The sequence below is a fragment of the Ceratina calcarata genome, unplaced genomic scaffold, assembly GCF_001652005.2.
Source record: "Ceratina calcarata isolate Rehan_Ccalc_2016 unplaced genomic scaffold, ASM165200v1 scaffold567.2, whole genome shotgun sequence".
In the NCBI taxonomy this organism is placed as follows: domain Eukaryota; kingdom Metazoa; phylum Arthropoda; class Insecta; order Hymenoptera; family Apidae; genus Ceratina; species Ceratina calcarata.
The window spans coordinates 39474-63000 of NW_017176872.1; the positions used below are offsets into that span (position 1 = coordinate 39474).

Sequence of the window (23527 nt, forward strand, 5' to 3'; positions counted from 1 at the left end):
TGGGAAAATTGTATACGACCTTTCTTGTAGAGGACGACGAGATCTACAATTTCTGTATAAAATTTTTTCGCTAGCATTAATATTTAACGAGTTATTGACGAAAAATAAAAAAACAGTTTTTTGCAAATTACTCCTCAACTATTGACGCTAGCGAAAAAATTTTATACAGAAATTGTAGATCTCGTCGTCCTCTACAAGGAAGGTCGTATACAATTTTTCTGTATGTCCAACGGCTTGAGAGTTATTGGGCAAAAATCGAACATTCTTTGTTGTTGTTTATTATTAACAATGTTCTTCCGACGTCTGATTTCTTTTTATAAAATGCGTTTCTAAAGTGGGGATTTCTAAACTTTTGGGATTGACTGTATAGCCAATACATCCTTAAACAAAAGTTGTAGCTACTACTGTCATCTATAAATACAACTGTATGATTGTATACAATTTTCTCGCAACTGTAGTAATTTAGGAGTAACCATCAAAAATATGAGACTAGTTTCTTAGTAATAGGACTTCTATACAATCTATTAGTTTATTACAAATAACTGGCTAATTATTGGTTCTATGAAAAAATATTGTTAACAGAAATTGAAGGTATTACTGTTATCTAAAAATAAGGTCCTATACAATTTTCTCTTGCCTCCAATACTTGCTGAATAATTGTCGTAAGTATGAAACTACTTGATGGTATTGTCCTTTTCTTCACGAATTACTTTCTCCGACGTCGGCTTTCTTCGCCACGTTTCCCCGAAAATTTCTAAAGCAACGGATCAATCCGGGAGAGTTTCGAAAGCTGTATCAACAGGGGAACTGTAGCAAACAGCGTTAGCCCATTTCCCGATGCCTTGTATACACGCCCGCGCGGCGATAACGAGTGAATCGTGAGAGATCGAGATGCCCGATAAAAACCGAATGCTGCCGACGTTTTTCTCACGCCGCGGTATGCCGCGGTATCGTGTTCGTGTCGCCAATCCTCGCCCCAATTCTCCTCACTCGTGAAACCACCTCCCCTCGGATCTCGGTCTTATTGTTAGTAGACCAATTTTTTAAGAAATTTGATTTGATGTACAGAAATATTTCTATGATCATTTATTTAATCATTTAACAATTTATTTAATATACTTAATTTATTGAATTTAATGTGTGTGTGTGTGTGTGTGTGTACAATTTATTTAATTCATTTAATTTACTGAATTAATTAGATAATTAATTTATTCAATTATATGCTCTAGTATTTACTCATTAATAGAGTCAGTCATTCGCCCATTCAGTAGAGTGTTGAATAATTCGAGCGAGTCGACCCTACCCGTAACGTTTGCCAATCGCCGTTTCCGTCGCCATCTAAATTAGTCATACTGTCGGATTTCGAGTTGGTCACGCGTGACGGGATTTTAAATCGTTAGAAGGGCAGCAGGGGACTATGCAAAACGCGTTCGTTACGCCTCGGCAATAAAAAAATCTTCTTCGAGTCTTAACTGCTACTGCGCAATGCATGCCTGACTCGCCGCTACCTCACTAGCTATCTCGGCGTTCCTGGTAATTACGCGTTGCAAAACAGAGACACGACACCCGAGACCCGGGCGACCCCCGGGGCCGCCACCTCTGACTAAGCTCCACGGTTTAGAAACGATCGAACCAGATGAACCGCCGCGCGGAACCCCTCGCTCTCGATCGTCCTCCTCAACGGGATGCTGCTTTCATCAGACTCCAAATAAAGGAGGACTGGGAAGAGTTTGTAAAGTTCGAAAGAGACACGACTAATATATCGTCGTATATCTCGGGAATGATTGAAGTTAGAAATACGTCTTGATACAGTTTCGAAGACGCATGAACGCATATTATGAGAATACGTAATAAAAAATATAGAATACCATTTAAAAAATGCAAGTTGACCTTGATAAGCTTTTCCAAGGTCATCGCAAGGCCGAACGAATAAAGACACATTTTGGTAGTGTTTTGAAGACGTCGACGAATCATAATAAGAATTTCTGATCTAAAATATTGTCTACCATTTAAAAAGTTCAAGTTAGTCTTCATAAGTTGTTTCAATATAATTTTAAGGTGACATGTATACCAGCATAATATCCACTAACTTCTTGTTTAATTAGAAACTTCTTTCTCAATTATTTTTTCGTATCTTTCACAGTTTCCAAGATACGTATGTACCCTGGGTATAATGAACTGGCAATTTTTCTTAGGTCGAACAACTTCCCGTGTAAATAGAACTGCGCGCTACCGTATACCCCCAGCCTATGAATTTAGTTATGAGGCAGCGGCGATACATATTCATAGGTGAATTTCATTTGCCAGGGGCATATCGGTCTCATCTCATTCCGTCCTGCCCGCAGCCGTTCTGTCCGTTACCGTTCGGACGTGGAAACATCGGATTCCCGTTTTCTCACCTGAAACACTGTCGGCCGGCCTCATACAACTTTGATACAATCAGGCCCACAATCTATCAACTATTACGATTCCCCCCTCCGATCGTTCAGAAGTCGACTTCTCTTAGCACGACAATTAGGATAGGTCCCAGTGGTATCAGGAACAGCATCGCCGGGGCGTATTTCACCGATACAATGACGCATAATAAGCCCGCGTGGCAAGAATTTCTCGTGACCGCAGGGCCTGCCGTTTATCTAAAACGCGCCGGTTCCAGAAACTAGGAAACGCGCGAAACGCGGAGATCGAAAGAGGAGGCAACAGCGAGGAGAAGAGGGTTCGGCTATTTTTAACGATTCCCGGGGCCCTCCCTTAGAGGGGGATCACGCGTATTAACATACAATAAGGATATAATTCTCCCCGGGATCCGCGGAACACAAGACACCGCGAGATACCCGCGCTATCCCACGGGAACAAAGGGGTACACCACTCCCTCTCCGCTACCGAATCCTGCTGGGCTAAGATTAGCGCCGCCAATACTGTTCCGAGGAATGTGACAAATTTGAATTCAAATCCGTGGTTCACGGTTTTCGTGTTGGGTCCATTTATAAATGAGACAATTCGCATCTAGTTTTCGATTAATCATCTTAATGATCGGGTGGGACATTCTTTATTTGCAACCATTTCCGTGCTCATTTTTTCTTAGTATATAATAGGGGCTATTTATGATTAATACCCATTTTGGTTTCAGGCCTATTTTTAATTATCCGGATTTCCGGACCCAATTTTAATAAATGAATCATATATTAAATAAATAAATATTTTTTAGTTGCGATAGAGGCACTTATTTTTAAATTCATGTAACAAAGTGATTAAGAATCACAGGTTCGACAATTAGTACTCGTAACTCGTAACTGAACGCAATTTAGTGTTCCAAGTATGAAAGCTTCCGTCAGACTTTGATAACAGGTCAATAACACCAATTGATAACAATTATGCGCTACCTCTTTCTCTGCCTCTGTTTCTGTGTTGGAGAGATAACAAGGGACTGGTACCTGGTCCTTATGTACAGCTGATCGTTTGTCAAAGCGGAAACAGAACGTAGTTGCCGTGAAAACCGTAACTTAGTTTATTTATTAATTAAATGACTGCAGAATAATTTGATTATTTATAAATTCAATCATACGAATTGAATTTCAGAAGTATCAATTTTTAATAAGTCTGCTTCTATTTCCTTATGTAGGAACGTTAAGTTACTGACTTTTAAGATTGGGAGACAGTCCGAGAAGTTTGGAAGTAGACCCAAACATTAGAAAACTATCCTAAAAACATATTTACTTAAACTTAGCTTTACTTATAGCTTGATATAAATTTTTTAAGGAAAATGAAATGCCAGGTGTGCTAAAGACAGTGGCAAGTGTCGGGAGGAGTACACTCGGCATTCCGGGCTGCCCACGGGGCCGACAGGTAGCCTGGTGGACCGGTTAACGCATAATCAAGACCAGCGTGGGCGGTTTTTTCCTTTCGAAAAAAATAACCGATTCTCCATTCCCTCTCAAACGTTTTATCGAACTGACCTCAATAAATATTGATAATAAAATTCAAGCTCGAATGCTGGCCTCGATAATTTAAAGTCGAGGTTATACTTTAGTATTGTATTTCTGCAATTCTAGTCGATAGAAATTAGTGGAAAAACTCAGAGACGTTAGCAAACTTAATAAAATCCAATGTGAAACACGAACCTCAGCAAAGTGCACTCCAAACTCGAACACTTCATCAGTGTATCACTAAACGCTCCGAAGTCACTAGTTAATGAAGAACATAATCACTGACCCCACCACGCATTCACAATAAAATCCCACCACAGACACTGTCATCGAACATCTTCACCATTGAAAAATAGTTAGTAAGCCATATGAAAATCCACAGTTTTCAATAATACATAAAATTAGTATTATTATTATTATTAATTTGTTCTTAATTTATTCCGATCATTATCGTTAAAAAAAAACACAAACACGTGTGAACTATTGAGAAAACGGGAAAATAGGAGCCGAAACAACACAACTGACAGTGGGTTCGACCGGCTAGCGACTGAAGCCGACAGCGAGAACGAGACTGCCGAGACGGCAATAACCCTGCTGCTCGGGGTTCTCGGTTCTGTGCTTCCCCTGCCAACCACTCAGTCCGCCCCACTTCCTCCTAGCAGCGGCCGTTCTACCACCACCTCCACCCAAGGATCTCATAATTTATCCCGCACGGCTCGCTTCCCCTCTTTTTCGCCCGTATTTCGATCCCCACTACTATTCTCCTCATGCGCTTTCGCTGACCATGCCCAGCATACCCCCATCAAGTACAAGTCCCCACCATGGTCGCGTCGTCCCCACTTTCCGGCCGAGGGATAAATTATGAGAACCTTGCCTCCACCAGGCGGTCGACCGTTGCTCTCCCGTACGTGCTGGGCGCCTCGAGTGACTCCAGCCGTGTCCCTTTTACTTGATGCCAGCCGTTTTTCTCGTTGTCACGACTAAACCGATTACCAACGAAATACTTGAACGGCTGAAACAATCGCTTTGTACTCGGAATAAGATTTACCATGTTGGGTTAGGTTAGGTTAGATTAAAGTTAGGTTGGTCATGTGAGAAATTGTTAGATCTGATCAAAATTTGAATTTGGTGATTTTTCTCTTTTCGTTTTTTGGTTTAATATTTTTTCGATTGAATCCCAAATTTTTAATACAAAATTACTAAATTATCGAAATGTAACTAGTTTCTAAGTATCGGGTATTTCTCACGCAGGTTCGATGCGTACTGAGGCGTGTACTAATTGATTGGCCACTGGCCAAGGCAGGGGGAGTGTCAATATGCGGTCAACGCGTTTTAAACGTGGTCATCTGTATTCGTTCTGTTTTGATTAATCATACTCTTTGACTGACCAATGGACTGACTGTTTAGTCGACTGACTGATGCACTGATGGACTGACTGATGGACTAACTGACCGATGAACTTACTGATCGATTGACCGATAGATTTACTGATCGACTGACCGGCGGATTTACTGATCGATTGACCGATGGGCTGATTGATCGATTGACTGATGGACTGACTGATGTAATGAAGTTGCTAATTCGAAGACTAACCCAGATGAGACCAAAGTTTGTCAATTTGCATCTAATTCAATTTCCACCGCCTGAGAACATTTTCACGTATATTCGCCACATAGTACCATATTCCTGATTTTTTTCAGAATCCCAAACCCACCGCATCTTGGGAAATAAAATTAATTAAATTCCGCAGATTACATCGTCGGTAACACTCGAAAATAAACGAATGGTGGGGGGAGGGGTTAGTTAAGGCCTGGGTGGCGAATCGATACGCGTTGCTAAAACAGAGCGAGGCTGAGAGCACAGTCCGTGGCGCAAGCAGGTCGTTGTACTCGCCTCGTCTTGTTCTTCGCCAAGTCACGTGCCTTTCTCTCCTGCTCCGTCCTTTCGGTTTCTCTCCGCGCCGGTGCTCTCTCCCTTGTCTCCCTATTCCCGGTACACCTTCCTCCCCCTCCTGTCCCCCATTGGATAATGGATGAGCAACGATATTTACATATTTTTCCATGTTCGTGCCACCGAGCGGCTAGGTCAGCCCGGCACTGACTAGCACGGGCCCTCGGCAACTCACTTGTATGTCCGAATTCGCACTCAAAACTTTCGAACACGATTTTCAATTTTAGTATTTAATTTCGGCACTTCCAGTCTATGGAGATTAATGACAAAACTCAGAGATGTATTACTAAATGAGTACTATAAGTGAGAATTTTGTCAGACTTCTACATTGTAAATTCAAGTAACAAAAAATTGGCGAAGTTTGAAATAGATTTTATTAATTTGGAATTACTGTGATAATTAATTTTTCCGATTCTAAGATGTCAAAAATTATGAAAAAAAAAATCAGAAATGTACTACTGTACTAGTAGTAAGTGTGAGAATTTTTTCAGGCTCTCCATGCAGAGTTTATATCAAATAAAAATTGACCTTTCGACGAATGCTCCGGCTGAGGTGAGGAACGAGAATTCTTGATGGTAGCGATTTTAAAAGCCAGGCGGTGCAAGGCGCGTAAACTTTCCTTTTGCGACAAGGCCGGGTGCCCGCAGACTTTTAATTACGACCCCTGGAACCCTTTTAATCCGTCGGCACGTGGAGCCCGGCGATAAGCTCAGGGGGAATGGAAAAAGAAGGGAAGTTCGTCCGCAAATTATGCGATTAAAAGTACTAACGGGTAGCTGAGCGCAAGCGAACGAGCTTTCCTCTCTGCCGTTGGGGCTCATCGATCAGAGTAACGATGGACTTCTTGCAGTAACAGTTACCCATCCGAGTGTTAATGAGCCTGAGAATTCCGAAGACCACGAAAATGTGAGAATTTGTCATACCTGTTAAATTCTTACGTAAGAATAATGGAATATCTGAAGAAATATGAGGGGTAGAAAACATGGTTGAAACACAAATTGTAGCATATCAGCGGGTACGTATTATGCCAGTATCCGCAAGACCTTGAAATGATCTTGGAACGAACTATAGGCATCAGGCTTAAATTTTAAACAGAAACCTTCTATTTATTATTATATATTCTTGTAGTACTCGTCCAAACATTTTCGAAGCACTACCGAAACGTATTTCTACTCTCCTGAATCGCGATGATTCAACACGTCGACGATTGTTCGGTTTCAAGCTGTACCACTTGAGATTCGATTGAAACCGCCGGAGGGGACCCTCAACTCCCATTCGCATCGCTAACAACCCTTGTGCTAGTGGTTTAAATATTGCAAACACGTGCCATCTTAAGAGAGGGTTAATCCGTTTTACTGAATCAAGTTTCAGGAGATCGTTAATTAAAATCCGGTTTGAGGTGCCAATTTCGGCGTGAAAATAGGCTCCACATGATGTTTTATGTTATAGTATCAGTGGGCCAATTTAATGGGTCTAATCAAGTTGTTCCTTGGGAATCAGCTGGCTCTCATTTATTTACAGACTGACTGACTGACTGACTGACTGATGAACTGACTGATAGATCGACTAATTGACGGACTGATGGACTGATTGATTGATGAACTGACTGCCTGACTGATTGATTAGCCGACTGATTGTTTGACTGACTGACTGAGTAAATAATTAATTTCTTGATCAGCTAACCACTTGACAAAACCGCACCAAGTACTCACCAATTCAGCAGCTACCGACTTGACCTCTTCCAGTAATGCAGCAGCAGGAGATAAATAACTCTTGAGGAAGCAATCCAAATTTCCATGATAAGCACAAACGAGGATATCCCTCGCCTGTCTAATCAGCAGATCGATGACACCGTCGCCATAAATGGGACCCAGAAGGCCCCTCACCAAAGTGGCCACGTCCCCTCGATTCTAAAACAAAACACCATATCCTTTTTTCAAGGTCATGCGATAATAACTGTTCCGGCGTGAAAATTGCGTCCCGCGTTCCCCGGAAACGGGAAAAGTGGGGACGGCAGAGTAACGGGTTCCCGCGCCTCCATATTGTTATGGAATCACCGCACGGGCACCGCGGATGCAGCGACGCGGGGACCCTCGCTATCGGCTGCGGGATCTCCCCTCTAACGACCGCGGCCGACGGTGAGAACAAACAAGGGGGAATAAATTGAATTTTATACCGGATACCCCACTGTCAATGAACTCGATGCGACCAGTTATTCATTATCGTTGCTTAGGGGGCAGGCTTAGCAATTTTTTCCAGCAATGGCCAAAGAAATGGTATATAATAGTCAATCATCGTTTAGGGATCAATTATGACTGAAGGAGTGGAGACACGAGGAAATTGTACATCATCGAATTGTTTGACGATTTACCTAAAAGATCCTATCTTCCAATTTCTTCGAAATAATCTCTCGTGCATAAACATCTTGTATCTATTTCACCTGGGAAAAATCCTACTTGTGTCTGCGGTTTGACAGAGGCACCGCTCCCATGCTCGGCGTACCCGTGTCAATGCTTGTCAAAACTAGACGGCAACGCGGCGCGGTCGGCGGCGTCGGTTCGGCTCTAAGGCGATTACCTTCCCTTTCGCGGCTCTCGGGCCACGGGTTTGTTAAGGGGCCCGTGTGCTAAGCGCCACAAAGGAGTCACAAAGGGTTATGGGAGCGACACACCCACCGGATGCATTTTATGCATTCGCTGCTAAGCGAGAAGTTGCGCTCGCTGCCTGACGTCATCCGCAGACACGGGCGATGCCGGTTACTCTCTGTGCCGCGGCGAAATCCGTGACCCGCGACCTCGGACAGATACCATTTTCATTTCCCATCGACGAGGTTTTCGATCGAAAACAAATCGAACGTTTATTCTTATGTGAATTTAATTAACGATTTTGTTTTTCACGTTGCTGTGAATGAAAAATTCTGAGAAAATTCAGAGACATACTACTACATAAGTGGTAAATGTAATAATTTCTTCAAATTTTTATAAAAAGAAAATTGAAGTAGAAAAAAATTCCCGGATTACGAATATCAATTTTAGCATTAATTCTCAGATGAATTTAATTAACGATTGTATTTTGCAACTTCCAATTGATTAAAAGTTCATAAAAAAATCAGAGATGCGCTACGTTACGTGCAGAAAATGTTGAACCGAGGGACAGGACACCTTTTAGCCGAGGAACGAGTCCGGATGTGGGCACATTGTATCTTAGTAGGGTTCGCAGAGGATCACATAAACCCGGCGATTTTAGTGTAGACATTACACGCGTGTACTTTACGCCCACGCGCTTCCGCCCTCATCCGAATCTCCTCTCGAGCCGCGCTTCGGCTTCTACTAACGTTCGTATCGAATTACCTGCCTTGTTCTTCAGATCGTTTACTCGAAAATCTTTTTGACGATTTGGCCATCGATGCGATTTAAATGACTTTTGGAGGATGTTTGAGATATAGGGATGACCTAAATTCACTGTAAGGACTGATGGATTGACGGATTAACTGATAGACTGACTAATCGGTGGACTGATTGAACTGATTGATGGACTGACCGATGGACTGACTGATGACTAATGTTAATATTACATTTACAAGATATATTTATTTATATAAAATTCGATTTCAATATAGAATTGCAAGCTTTATGAATTTTGTTCTCCAAAACTAGCTGCTTCATGGATTTAAATGACTTTTGGATGTTTTAGACACACTCCCTCTAATTGCATGAATTTTTTTAACTTCCAATTATCAATACTTTTCCTTCTACAATTATTTAGACGAAAAAGGAATTTCATTCCACTTTGCAGGAACTGCCAAGTGTTTTGAGTCTGATTGTGAGTTTAGCAACGAAGTATTTGTAAGTAGAGACACCTTGGCTACTTTCGCCGATATTTCCCCGTCTCATTAAGGCCTCGTTAAGGTAGCCAACCCACTAATTATCGAAAAATGTTCTCTCAATGGTCCACTCGTTAATTAAACTAGGAAAATCCTTCGGAAGCCGTCCTATCGTTACACAATGGGCCAGATATCCATCAATGCCTGGCGCCCGACGCAGCGGACCACCGGAATGCCACCTAAGGAGAGAGTCGACGATGGAAACATGCATTAATCAATGGAAACTTTGTTTCTTAACTCCAACCGAAACTTCAAGTTTTATTTACCATAAATTTTCGACAAAAAATGAAAAAATTTTATGTGTACTATTAATATAGTAGTAGATCTCTGAATTTTTTTTATAAAATTCTATGTACTAGAATTTTCGAAATAACATCCGAAAATCGAAACCTCATTAAAATGTCTTCCTTTTCAAAACTCTTACCTAACAAGTCTGGCCTCCTGTCAGTCAACCTTAATCCTGAAAACTCGAGAGGTTCGCACCTTTGAATAAAGGTCGCTGTCCGTCGCATTGTGTTTCCCCACCCGGAAACGATCGCGAGGCCCCGTGAACATTGACACCTTGTTATACCGTGGGGCCCGGGGCACTGGTCTATCATCGCGTGCCGGCGAAAGTTGGCCCGGTAAACCATACAGCTAGTAAGAAGGTACGAAAGAAGGAAGGAAGGAAGTCACGCGGAATAATCCCCCTTTTCTCTTTCGACAAATCACGCTCCGCTGATTCCCTTTTCAATGCTACCCATCCAAGTTCCCGACATTCCGACGCACCGAAAGACCTTTACGCGTCAGCACTTCAGTTGTTTACTCAGTATATTTCTAATCGAAGGTAACTTCACCTAGAAACTAGGTGAAACGTTTTAATAAGATATTGATCACGATTACTCGGAGAATACTGGAGCTACAAGAAAATTGTCTAGGACCTTTTGTACATAAGAGTTAGAGCTACGTGTTGTATTTGAAACATTTTCTTATAGCGCCAATAATCAACAAACTATGAAGAGTAAACTGCAATAAAATGTTTTTTACAATTACTCGTTAATTATTGATGCTCGAGAAAAATGCTCTGAATGAAACTTGTAGCTAACTACATCACCTACAATCTATTATCACCTACAAATAATGTACTATACAATTTTCTTCTAGATCCAATACTTTTACCAAGTATTGAAAAATCTCAAAACCGTGATAGAATAATTGCGTCAGTTAACAATTTCCTCATATTCTTTAAACGAAAGTTTGCGAAGGGGATTCCCAGAAGTAAACGAAGACGATTTAAGCTTCGGCAGGAAGGAGGTAGTAGCCGCCGGAACTGAGCTGAACTCGACACAGCAAATATTGATCCTCCTCTCCTGCGATTTTTCAGGTGAAATGAAAGATTCTTTGGTAGCCGAGTGTACCAGGGACAACCTCATCACGTACTGGCGTACCCATCGTTTAAGTAATTTCCCAATTTTTCTCACGGTCGTAAAAACATAGCAAATATTTGAATTTATAAAATGTTTGAGGCTAGCCTTTATTTGGTGTCAATGTCTAGTAAATGTTACAGTCTGCTGTCTACATGGTAGCAATTCCCCCTGGACAAACATAAATCAGCTATTGTTCGACACAGATAATTCCTGTCTATGAGAGATTCTAATATTTGCTTCGATATTTATGAGAAGAGACTTGGAAGCGGGGGCCGAGGATTTGTTTGAAGGGCTCGTTATAGAGGCAGCTTCCCTTCATGGGGTGAATGCAGCTGCATGCCACGTGGCCATGATTATAATCATAATCAACCATATATTGTACACTAATCACAAGATATCTTGAAAACATGTTCAATCTAAAATTTTGAAAAAGTCAGAGATGTACTACCATGTCTGTAGTATGCATCAGAATTTTTTCGTTCATAATTGATATGGAATAAGAATTCATCAAGTTTGCAGATTCCGATAAATCCAAATTTTGACCTCGCATGGGAATTGAACATTTTCATTGGAATCATATAACTAGAAGGTTATAGTAAATGTGTAAATTGCTGAACACAAATATATTCTCTATAGGACTACGAAGGTTCGTGATCCGTGCAACGCGAATATGGGTTAAACCAGCGCACGAATACGAGGCTAATCACGCAACACGTTGGATTCATGTGTCCCAAATCCGAGACATATCGTTACTCAACGGAGAAACATGGCCCTGCACTACTATTAATCCGACGGAACCCTTAGAACATGTAACTATTGTTCTCGAGAAGAAGAGCAAGCAGCAATCAGAAAGTATTGAACTTAGAGGAAAATTGTGTAAAATCTTATTTGTAAGTGAGGGCTGGAGTTACAAGTTTTGTTTGAAGCATTGTTTGATAGCATCAATGATTAACGAGCTATGAAGAATAAACGCTCCATGCCATCGCTAATGCTTTAAGGTTCTTTGCATTTACTCGTTAATTATTGTTACTATCAAGAAATGTTTGCAACAAAAGTTATACTTTTTTCATACATCTTATGTCCGTTATTGTTATTATATTTTTTCTGTCTTCTAAGTATCATTTCACTACGAAAACTGTGCTATAATAAATCTGAACTTACCCCAACTGTACAGATCCTGCTCCCCTCTTCCTTCTCCTCCTTATCCAAACTATCCCCACTAACCACATCAGCAATCAAAGTATCATTTGAGTCACACTTATTCAAATTCGAATCCTCAGTAATCAATGTCTCCAACGATGCGTCCTTCTTCTCCCCACTCTCCCTCCCCAAGACCACTTCAGTTAAATCTTTATCACTAGCATCTTCATACAACGAAGACCTGCTCCTATGAGCTTCATCCCCTCCCTTCCCCACTCCAACATCCCCAAAACTAGTTACCCCTTCCTCAAGAATCTCCTCGAGTTTCTTTAGGTCCTCGAATTCCCCTAAACTGTCTACAAACTCACTTTTAGTTTCCGTAGCACAATGTTTTAATATATTAATACTTGACACGTCTGTACTCTCGTCAAAATCGAATTTTGGGTCGGTCTGACAATTTTCTGAACCACTGAAACCGGTTTTAAACTTATTAAGCGAAGTTCTAGGATCTACATCCTTTTCTTCTACTCGTATTGGCTTGCTAGTGGATTCTAGTACGTTCTCTTGTGATTTTTTCGAATTTCGGGGATTTTCGGGATGGGAGTCGAGTTCTTCTCTTGTTTCCCTGCTAGTCGTTTTTAGTACGTTTTTTGACGATTTTTTCGGATTTCGAGGATTTGTGGGATAAGAGTTTTGTTCTATTATTTCCTTATTAGTGGCTTCTAGTATATTTTCCTGTGATTTTCTTGGATTTTTATTATTTTTAGGATTTTGGGGATGGGGATCTAGTTCTTCGCTTATTCGCCTGCTATTATCTTCTGATACATTTTCTTGTGATTTTCTCGAATTTTGGGGATTTGAAAGAGTTTTGGTATTTTGACGATTGGAATGAAGTTCTTCTGTTATTCCCCTGCTAGTGACTTCAGTTTTTGACTTTGTTTGAGTCCCTCCAGCCTCTGAACTTTCATTTTCATTTGACTTTTTTGAACTTTGGTGGTAGAAGTCGGCTTCTTGATCTTCGAGGTACCAAGAAGTACACTGATCAGTTCGATTTTTTTTCTCTGTGTCGTCTTTGGAGAGAGCGCTCTTATATTTCCGAAGGTAGTTCTTCACTTTCTTTGTTTTGCTCTTCCGGGTGTCTTGGTAACGTGGATTCTCCGGGTTCTCTGTAGAGTCCGATGGAAGGGAGGATGCTGTGGTTGGAGTCGGGGTCGGGTCCTGGTTTTCCGGGTGCAAGGAGTCTTTTCCAGGGTCGAAGTCTTCGTGGTCATAAGCTAGCCTCCAAGTCTCTTCCTTTTCGGGTCCGCAACGGTCGGCTGGTGTCACCTAGAACAGAAACGGAAGACATTATTCTTAGTTTTAGCGTTCAAAATTGAAGGCGGTACTATCAGCTACAAAGTTCTTTAACCTAGTATAACAAGTGAGTCTCGTGGTAAGGGATTCGGTTCATAAATAATAATAACAACCCTGACCCCTTGTACTTACAAGAGATCCAACGTAAACATCTCAATTCTGTGATCAAGGCACCCTCGGCATTCAGTAGACAGGGCAAGGAATTCAGATTTCTTGATAACTCTGATATTTTTATGCTAAGTAATCGTCAATAATTTGATAGACAAGAACTTTAGCCCAGTTTTTGCAATTTGCTCAAGTGGTTCGATGGCATAAACCATTGCCAGGGATTCTAGGGGATTCGTAAATCAGATTTGACATATTAGGGTACTTTCTAGTGGCACCGGGTCCAATTTCTTTAATGAAATAAATAAATCCTGTTTCTAAGCCTAGTTTATTTTAGAAATTGAACCTGCAATTGAATAATGTACATATTTCCGGCTTGCCAGTAAGATTTATAGAACCCGACACGTTCTTCGGGGTCGCTTGTCCGTTTGATAGACGCGTCGCGTGCCGAAGGGGAATTTTCCTAGAACAAGGCCTGGCGATTGGTATTGCGTTTATACAACATACGTTGGAAGTAGGCCAACGAGGGTGTAGAGCGAGGGTGGGGAACAGTCAGACAATCGATAATCGCGTCTGCACTCGGATATTTAAAGGAGACTTCGATAGTAGAGATATAAAGCAGAGAGTTCTTGTTGCTTACTAAAATCAAAACTTGAAATGGAGGACAACATTCCTTTTTAAAAATAGTCACCCCGACAATTCGCGGACAATCAGACCACCCAGCTCTGTCTATGAAGAGGGAAATTGTTTCTGAGAGAGCCACCCAGATTAATGGAGGTAAGTTTTTGAAATGCGGGCGGAAGCGTCTGATAGAACAAGGTACAGGGTTCTAAGAGCGGGTCGGGAGGGTTGGTGTCATGGTAGAGGGGTTGAGAAATCGATTTCTGCCCCACCTAGCATCAGCCGAAGCCACTGTCCTCCATTGCACTCTAACAGACTGTTTGCACCTCTTGCGAATTTGCTAGGTTATCAAATAGTTTGTTAAAAATATAAATTATTTTCCAAAATGGCAAGAAGGTTTTTTAATGTTGAACTTTGAATTATTATTATTGTCAGGATTTAAGAGTCTCGGGTTGGCATGTGATTTTGTGAAAAAGATTACTTTCACTCTGGTCAAGTATAACTTCAGATAATTAGTTAACTATTGGTTTTACGAAAAAATGTAGCTATGATAAAAAATAAAGCTACAATCCACGCCTACAAGAAAGGTTGTATACAATTTCTCGTATCTCCTCTAATTTAGTAATAATCATCAAACATATGAGCCTCCAATGTCTCCCAAACAAAATTCCAATACTGTCTACCAGTTTACTATAAATACTACCTATGCTCCAAGGTTTCTCAAAGCAGGAAGCAGTGAAATCATATACATTATTATCTGCACATCGTGCGACCTGGCCCAACGTTACGGTACCTTGTCTACGCGAGTGAGAAACCCGGCAATTAAGATTAGATTCCAGTTTTGGGTGGCGGGATCGATCGTTTTAGATCGGGCCGGGGGTCGGGTAACGGTACAGGGGTTGTGAGGTGACCAGTTTCAGGGAAACCTGTATGTACGCGTGAGTCAAGGAACCCCGGGCCCACTTCGCACACACACGTACATACGCATGTTATGTGCACCAAATACGTTCAACTAGTAACAAGGCATGGATAACAATAAATATATATATATATATATAAATAAAAATAAATAAATATTCATATATATATACATACTGAATTGTATATACATATATATTTCCAATAATTATATATGTACAATATGCACACACGCGCGCGCGTACTATATGTCATCGTGACATGTATATAAAGAGAGAGAGAGGGAAGTTGTTATATTTTGTATGTATGTGTGCAAAGCTAGTCGGGGACGACTTTGTGAGGAGTGCCGTTTGTAGTTTGTACCTTCTTCCGGCGCAGTAACTTCCAGTCAAAGTGACTCATCCTGGCCCAATCCTCTTTCTTTTTATTCCACCGCACAACTAACACTTGATCAGATCCAACCACTTCTCCCACCTTGTAGTCTTCATTCTTGTTTTAATTGAAACTTAGTTTCCTCTTTGTTCTTTTCACTTCATTTAGTCAACTAGAATAGAATCTATATTTATTTTGGGCCTTGCAGGGCCTTTGGGCCCTAGAAAGGGATTTGTTTACAGAAACCAAATCTTCTTTTCATCACTGATTCTTCACACATAGTCACTCATCCTCGCCACATTCTTAATTAAAACAATTCAGTACTTTAATTATTTAATACATAATTCGGTATTAAGAAAAATCACTGCACTTCAGGTTTTTGGTTGATATCAGTGTTTGTTAAATACAAATCGTAAATAATAATATTAATAACAACCATTTAATCACCTAATTCAGTATTAAAATTATCGTAAAAATTCTTGAAGAAACAAAAAATTGCTAGATTTCAAACTTTCAGTTGACAGCACTTGATCAGAAATCGTAAATAACAATAATATGTAATATGTAACAATCATTTAAACAACTAATCCAGTATCAAAAATTTAAAAAACAGTAGAACAAAAAATTACTGAATCTCAGATTTTCAGTTCGCAGTTGACTACTTGTCAATATTGAAATTATTATGAATTATTAAGGTCCCAGAAGAAATTACTAAATTCCAGATTCCTAATTGACAGCACTTTTCATTAACAACAAATTCTAAGAACGTAGCACTGTCTATTTTTACGACTTCATTCTAGTTCTGTTGCATAATTTGTGTGAGTGAGTAAATAAATAAATAAATAAGTGAATGAATGAATTCATAAATAAATAAATTAAGAAATACATTCATGAGCAAATAAACAAATTCATAAATGGATAAATAACTGCATATATAAATTCATAAGTAATTTTATAAAGTATAAATAGATTATTATTTATTCGAAACTGTTTCATCACTCCATTTCCCACATTTTCAACTGGTCCAATAAAAAAACGTCCTTAATAGCGAATTGACAAGATCGAACGGCCACTAATTGTTACCTTACTGTAATACCATAACCTAAGAGATACTTTTTGATAAATGCAAATGGCCGTAGCACTGATGTACTTCTCCATTTATTTATAACTCTATTATTAAGATTTACTTTACAATTTTTATATCGAGACTCAGAAATCCATTTTTAAGAAATCCGATTTGTTTAAATCGGTTGATTGGGTTTCGGTGGACACTTCGCGAAAAAGTGCAAGAGGGTGGATACAACCGCGATGGGGATTGCAGGGTGGACTGTCGAACTGTTTTACTCGCCCCCTCAGAGTGGTTCGTACCACGCATGCGTGCGACTGACNAGATTATTATTTATTCGAAACTGTTTCATCACTCCATTTCCCACATTTTCAACTGGTCCAATAAAAAAACGTCCTTAATAGCGAATTGACAAGATCGAACGGCCACTAATTGTTACCTTACTGTAATACCATAACCTAAGAGATACTTTTTGATAAATGCAAATGGCCGTAGCACTGATGTACTTCTCCATTTATTTATAACTCTATTATTAAGATTTACTTTACAATTTTTATATCGAGACTCAGAAATCCATTTTTAAGAAATCCGATTTGTTTAAATCGGTTGATTGGGTTTCGGTGGACACTTCGCGAAAAAGTGCAAGAGGGTGGATACAACCGCGATGGGGATTGCAGGGTGGACTGTCGAACTGTTTTACTCGCCCCCTCAGAGTGGTTCGTACCACGCATGCGTGCGACTGACGGGTACATTCAATTCAAAAATCAAAAGGGATAGACTGCTTTTTATATTTTTTTGACGGACTACAAATTTTTGAAAATATGATATTATTTTTAATTAAGAAATCCGAAAATGGAAATAAAAGTGTATTTAATATTAACATAAAATTGTAATTATCGTGGCATTATCATGGGCAAGTGCAGAGTAAATGTCAGTAAACTAGGAAGTATACTAGCGACATCTAGTAATTGAAATGTATAACAGAAGGCTTGTCCTTTCAAGAAAATACAAATTAGTTGATTAGGGAAAATGAGTTGCATATAACTTGTCGATTATCAGTCGTACAAACAAATTTTGTTAACAAAAATTGAAGGCTAGATCATACCTACAAAGAAGTTTCCATAACATTTCTTAATAACTCCAATACTTCCGGAATACTCATTAAAAATAATGAACTAATGTAAGTCCCAAATAGAACTGTTTTGAAATTTCTAAGGGATTCTAACGATAAACAAAATTTCCCTATACCTCCGACTCATTCAAGATCTCCCTATACCTAACTAGAGTAAAACGAATACTGAAGTTGATCACTCGAAACTCGGAATGAAGTCAGCTCGCCGTCACCTCGACGGAAAAGAGGCTCGCTCAGCCATCTTGGAGAACGCGAGATGCCAATCTACAGATTCAGATCAGCTCTCGGTTCCCTTCTACGGGAAATCTGGGCCCCGTAATGTAAACAACTTCCGTCCCGGCGCGCGGGCAAAAACACTGTTTAATGGCAATTAAGAGGATTTCACGGCAGGAATGGACATTGTGCTCTGTTCACGTGCCGCTCTTACTTCTAGCCGAGAGTGGGGATAATCACAATCGACATGGCTTCAAGTAGGGCCCAACAACTTCGAGCAAATCAATTACATTAGATTAATTAGACCCTCGAATTCGAGATACTCGATCCGAGAGGTCGGTATGGGAACAACAACAATTGACAGGACCACTTCAAATGGGGTCCAAATAGAGCCCAACAATTTTAAATCAATAAATTATATTAGATTAATTAGACCCTCGAATTCGAGAGGCTACAATTTTTTTAACGAATTCAACGGTACCGTTAGTTATTACAATAAAACAGTTGGAAACGGTTTTTAATTACAACCCGACCCGTCATATTTTCTCTCAGGTAACGCGTTATATCCTTGGGAACCACCTAATTGCATTTTCTCCCAACGATCGCCGTGTATAAAATAGACACACGGATACAGTTACGTTAATTTCAATTCAATTCCCAATTAAAAAAAAAATAACTAATTCAAATCAGGATTGGTATCGATTACACGTTTCGCAGACGATCCAATCAGAGATCGGAGATACCTAAATGGGTCGGTAAGGTTCATATTACTTACAGTTAATTAATTCAAATGTTTAGTTAAGTTGAGGATTGAACCAGTGGATAGTGGATGAGTACTAAGGAGAATGAGCCCAAGTCAAATTAACTCAGGATACTGTATTTGGCCATTTTGGTGGGATCCATATTTTTGGGCATTATCCCGGTCATTACACGTAACGAGCCAACCATGCCAAGCTACCATAACGGTAGCCTGTTCTAAATATCCTTGCACTAATCGGATAAATAATTGTATAAGTAAAATGCTTTCTGAGACGATAAATCAGGCACTGTGCTAGATGGTATCAGCAGTATGGCGTCGACAGGGCCGTTTTCGACCGTTTCCGTATTCGCGTGAAGCTTTCCACTCCCGGCAGCGTTGTGTCCGTATCGCGTTTAAACAAAAGGCGTCGCTTATTAAAGAAAAAGGAAACGGTGGCAAACAATGGCCGGGCCCCCATTGTCTTCTCTATCAGAATTTATCGTCCAATTGATTTTCTATCGGGCGACGCCCGCGGTCGGGCGTCTTTTGGAATATTTCATTAGTTAAACGTTTCTCGAAATCATGCCACTTCTTCCGGATGTAAGAAATATTACCTAAAAGGAATGCCAGGTTGTATCTATATTTATTTAATTAAGAACACGGTTCCCCATAGCTAACGCGTGAGCGTGATAAAAGATAAGAAAATGTCGCAGGCGTAACGTGAGAGTTTGCTGCGTCGACAGGTTTCATGTAGATAAAAATGCGTTGGAACGAACTCGAAGCTCAAAAATATTTCAAGATTAGTTTTAATTATTCTGATTTATTTGAATTCTCCATTTATTCCATTAATAACGAACCCGCGATTCAAATTGATCCTTGAACTCTCTAATTAACCGAGTCTCTTTGACAAATTTTGATAAACCGATACCTGATATTTTCAACTTCGATTATACATATATCAAATACGTAATAGCCTTTAGATTTCAAGTTTGGAGGGTTGAGGTAGGGTTTGGGCTTAAGGATTGTTCTGTCCCTGTCTGGGTTAGGCTAGTCCAGTGACCGTGAACCACCGGTTTGACCTGCGACACAAACGTTCTCTTACGAGTCCGGACCCTGCCGGCCCTCCGGCCCTCCTCCTCCTCCTCCTCCTCCGCCCCCGCCCCGCTCACCTGCCTACCATAAATCTACCTGCGGTCCCCTATCCGACTTCAAACTCCATTGGATCTGTTCAAAGTCCTTTCCCTTTTACCATAGAACATTTAAAGAATGAAAATATTTCAAACAACTTCTAAGATGATCTTATGCTTTGAGAATTCTTTATCATCTCAATTCATCATCAAGGAATATAATAAAATTCAGGGAGGTACATCTGATATCTGAGAGGAACTCAGATTTTTTTAATAGATTCTAGTCAGTTGAATTGAAGAAATTAATATGTATGTATGGATATGTGATGATACAGAGAAGTCAAAGTTTGACAATTTTGTTTTTAATCGAAATCGTTGACTTAAAATTCTGAAAAGATTCTCTAATATACAGTATACTACAAAACTGCATTTCTCCAGAATTTTCTGATCACTAGGTATAACAAAAAATATAGAAAAATAATTCTCAAACCAAAAACGGACTTTACATTTTTTTAATCATGTGATTGCATTTAGTATTCAAATATAAAGTATCAATATTTTTGAAGTTACAGAACGTGCACCAATGTATTGACAATCGTTTGCATAATTACGACTTCCATAGAATTTAATGTAATACTCCACGAGGGTTAGTAAATTGCCAGTTGCACCCTATTTCCCATCCCCCGACGGGCTCGCAACGGGTGCAAATTTATTAAACGGGTGCGCCCCTCTTCAGCCGATTGCTCCCACAATTCTTTATCGCAACAACAAAATTTTTCAAAATTAAAAAGATATCATTTTTTTATTATTCTACTTCTAAAATTATTGTAATTTCATTTTTTTGAAAGTTGATTTGTAATTTTTCCTTTTTTAATTTTTTGTAATTCTTTTTGAAAATTGTTTTATGATTTTATTTTTTTTTTAATTTACTTATAATTTTTTTATGAAATTGTTAAAAAATCGTAGAAATTTCATTGTTTTCAAACTCGTTTTACGTGAAATTATATTTTGATTTCAACTCACCGGCAGATTCCTGAGTCCTAGTCGCACCTTCAAGTACTTCTTCATGAACACTCTCCAGAGTACATATGCCATTTTTCAAACCACCGTTACCCCACAACAACACAAATTGAAACAACAACAACGAACGTTCGAGTCTTGTCAACATCTCCCTCCATTGTACCTAGTAGACAATTTAAATTCTCCCCTCAAATAGAAACATGCGAAACCAATAGAATTCGAACTATACCAGTTATGATGCTGGCTTCGGTTTCCTTTTGCATAAAACTGTGTTACGTCACCACCGCTGGGCAGGATCTCGTCATCGACGATACCGGAACAGTTTCGAAAATCGTCACGGTTGAAATCGTTTGAATAGAAAACAGGTTAACCGAGTTTTATTAAGTTTTCCAACTTCGCAGAGCGGAGTCGAGATTCCGTACGCGCGCGGGCACCGACGGGACACGACTGGGACCGAAACGTGATCGTGAAACTCGCCGAAGGTGGCTGGCCTGGCGAACGTCGCAGCTGCGTGGCCATGCAGGTTTCCGAAGAAGGAGGAAGGAGGGAACGAAATCGTGCGCGCATACTAACGTACAGACTCAATGTATGAATGTGTAATTGCTTGCTGGACGAGTGCGTCTATAAGTATCAGAGTGAGTGAGAGTGAGAGAGAGAGAGAGAGAGAGAGAGAGAGAAAGAGAGAGAGAGAGAGAGAGAGAGAGGAGTTGCGTTGTGTAAGAAGCAAACCTGACACGAAGTTATATACACGTGTATGGTATGGACAATGTACAGTGTGTCTGGGTTAAATAGGGTTTTATTTAAGATGGAGGAAATGTTGGTGTGGATTTTTAAGTGAACCTGGCGTAGTAGTAGTGAAATATAAAACTGTCAAAAATGACAGTAGATAAGAAATGAAACAAAAAATGACAACGCGTCAAAAAGAGATCCTAATAAAAAATGGATCTTAATCGAAAATGGACCTAAAAGTGACCCATAATAAAAATGGGCCCGAAAATTGGACCTAATCGAAAATGGACCTGAAAACAGCCCATAATCAATATTGGATTCTAATGGAAAATGGCGTTTAATAAAAAATGCGCCCTAATAATAATGGGCCTTAATCGAAAATGGACCCTAATAAAGAGTGGGCTCGAAGAGTGGAGCCTAATAGAAAAATGAGCACGAAAATGAGCTCGGAAAACAAAAATAAAAACTGTACCTGAACGAGAAACCTGTCAACCATTATCAAATCCCTAATTGCTATTTCTACACAAACTCCAAATGAATGAAATGTGAGCTTTGAACGAAAGCGAACGAGTTGAAAGCCGACACGATATTACCTGTTTACATTGGCTACGTTCTCCTCCATTAAGCTATCAACATATTACTATAAATAACTGAGCCTTCATTAATCATTCATTCGTTACTTTTTCCTATCCAGAAATTAACAATTAGTACAAAAAACTTGCTAAATGAATATTCAATTGATCTGATCATCGCTAAATTTAATTCGATTCCAACTGTTTCACGTAAGACATAAACCGTAGAATATTGATGTTAGAAAATAGATTGCGGAGACTAGGCGTGTCCAGCAACCCTCGGGATGAATTAAATGGAAGCAGAGGGTGTGTACTTGGGGTTAACGGTCCTCCAGCCCAACCCTTCGGTTCACTGAACCGCCAGTTTCGTCGCCAGAAACAGAAACGACGATTTAATAATAGAAAAAGTATCAAGATAATTGATAGATTTCGAATTATTTCTATAGAACATCAATTTGTGGACGTGTACTAATAACAACGACCACAATTGAAATTGACTGTTGCCATTTTTTGGGCTTTATAGTGCGCCCATATTTTTGGGCATTATCTTGGGCATTATTCCAGCCATTTTAGAGGATCTATGAAAATGTATAATGGGAGGCTCATTAAAATGGCTAAAATAATGGCAAGAAATATTCTTTAGACGTTGTTCTAATAACATTTCTTCCACCATTTTTTATGAAACGGCATAAAATACGTGATAAGTATTGAAATCCCTTAAACGTTTACGTTTCAATTCTTCGAATCCTCTTAAGAGCAAACGAAGAGTTATTGCAAGGTAGCAAAAGTTATAGAGCATCACTTGGATCGAAGGTATTCTCTCGCCAGTCGCCAGCCACTTCCGTTTTGTCTTTACACGTCGCATCGCGCCTTTTTACTACTCTCCCCCTATTTAGCAGTCAGACACCGTCCCTGCGTAAAACCCCGTTCACTTTAAGTTAAACACACTTCTCAATCGTTTAAAATCGTAGCTCAAATTTGTCATTTGTTTTACTATAATTGTTAATTATTTTATTATTTCTATAGAATTTTTATATTTATTTTTTCAAATTTCTCTTAGATTTCTGAGTTTCTGTGTTTATTGTCACTATCCCTTTATTCTCCTCTGTACATTTTAAAATTCTAATCAAAATTAATAAAGTATTGTTATTATTATTAGTTAATTAATTAATTTATTTATTTATTGAAAGTGAGTCTATCTGTGTTGTTCGTTGTATCGAAACACGTGAAAAGGGCTTAATTATCGTTGGTCTGGTGC

The 23527-nt window shown here is 39.6% G+C and overlaps 1 protein-coding gene across 4 annotated transcripts in view; it reads right to left on the reverse strand.

Annotated features, from left to right (window-relative positions):
- The window catches only part of LOC108629330 (puratrophin-1), a 56553-nt gene extending 35087 nt beyond the window's left edge, over positions 1-21466 (reverse strand). The window contains exons 1-4 of one of the 4 annotated variants that reach the window (XM_018031926.2): positions 21198-21466; positions 20972-21131; positions 12324-13628; positions 7586-7783 (exon numbers count right to left, since the gene is read on the reverse strand). In XM_018031926.2, coding sequence (XP_017887415.1) covers positions 7586-7783; positions 12324-13628; positions 20972-21043 — 1575 coding nt within the window. In that variant the 5' untranslated portion in view covers positions 21044-21131; positions 21198-21466. Of the gene's footprint in view, positions 1-7585; positions 7784-12323; positions 13629-15662; positions 15974-16754; positions 17006-20971 lie in introns of those variants that run through there. The other 3 variants (XM_018031929.2, XM_018031927.2, XM_018031930.2) reach the window with 3 other exon arrangements.
- Between the last annotated feature and the right edge of the window lie 2061 nt (positions 21467-23527).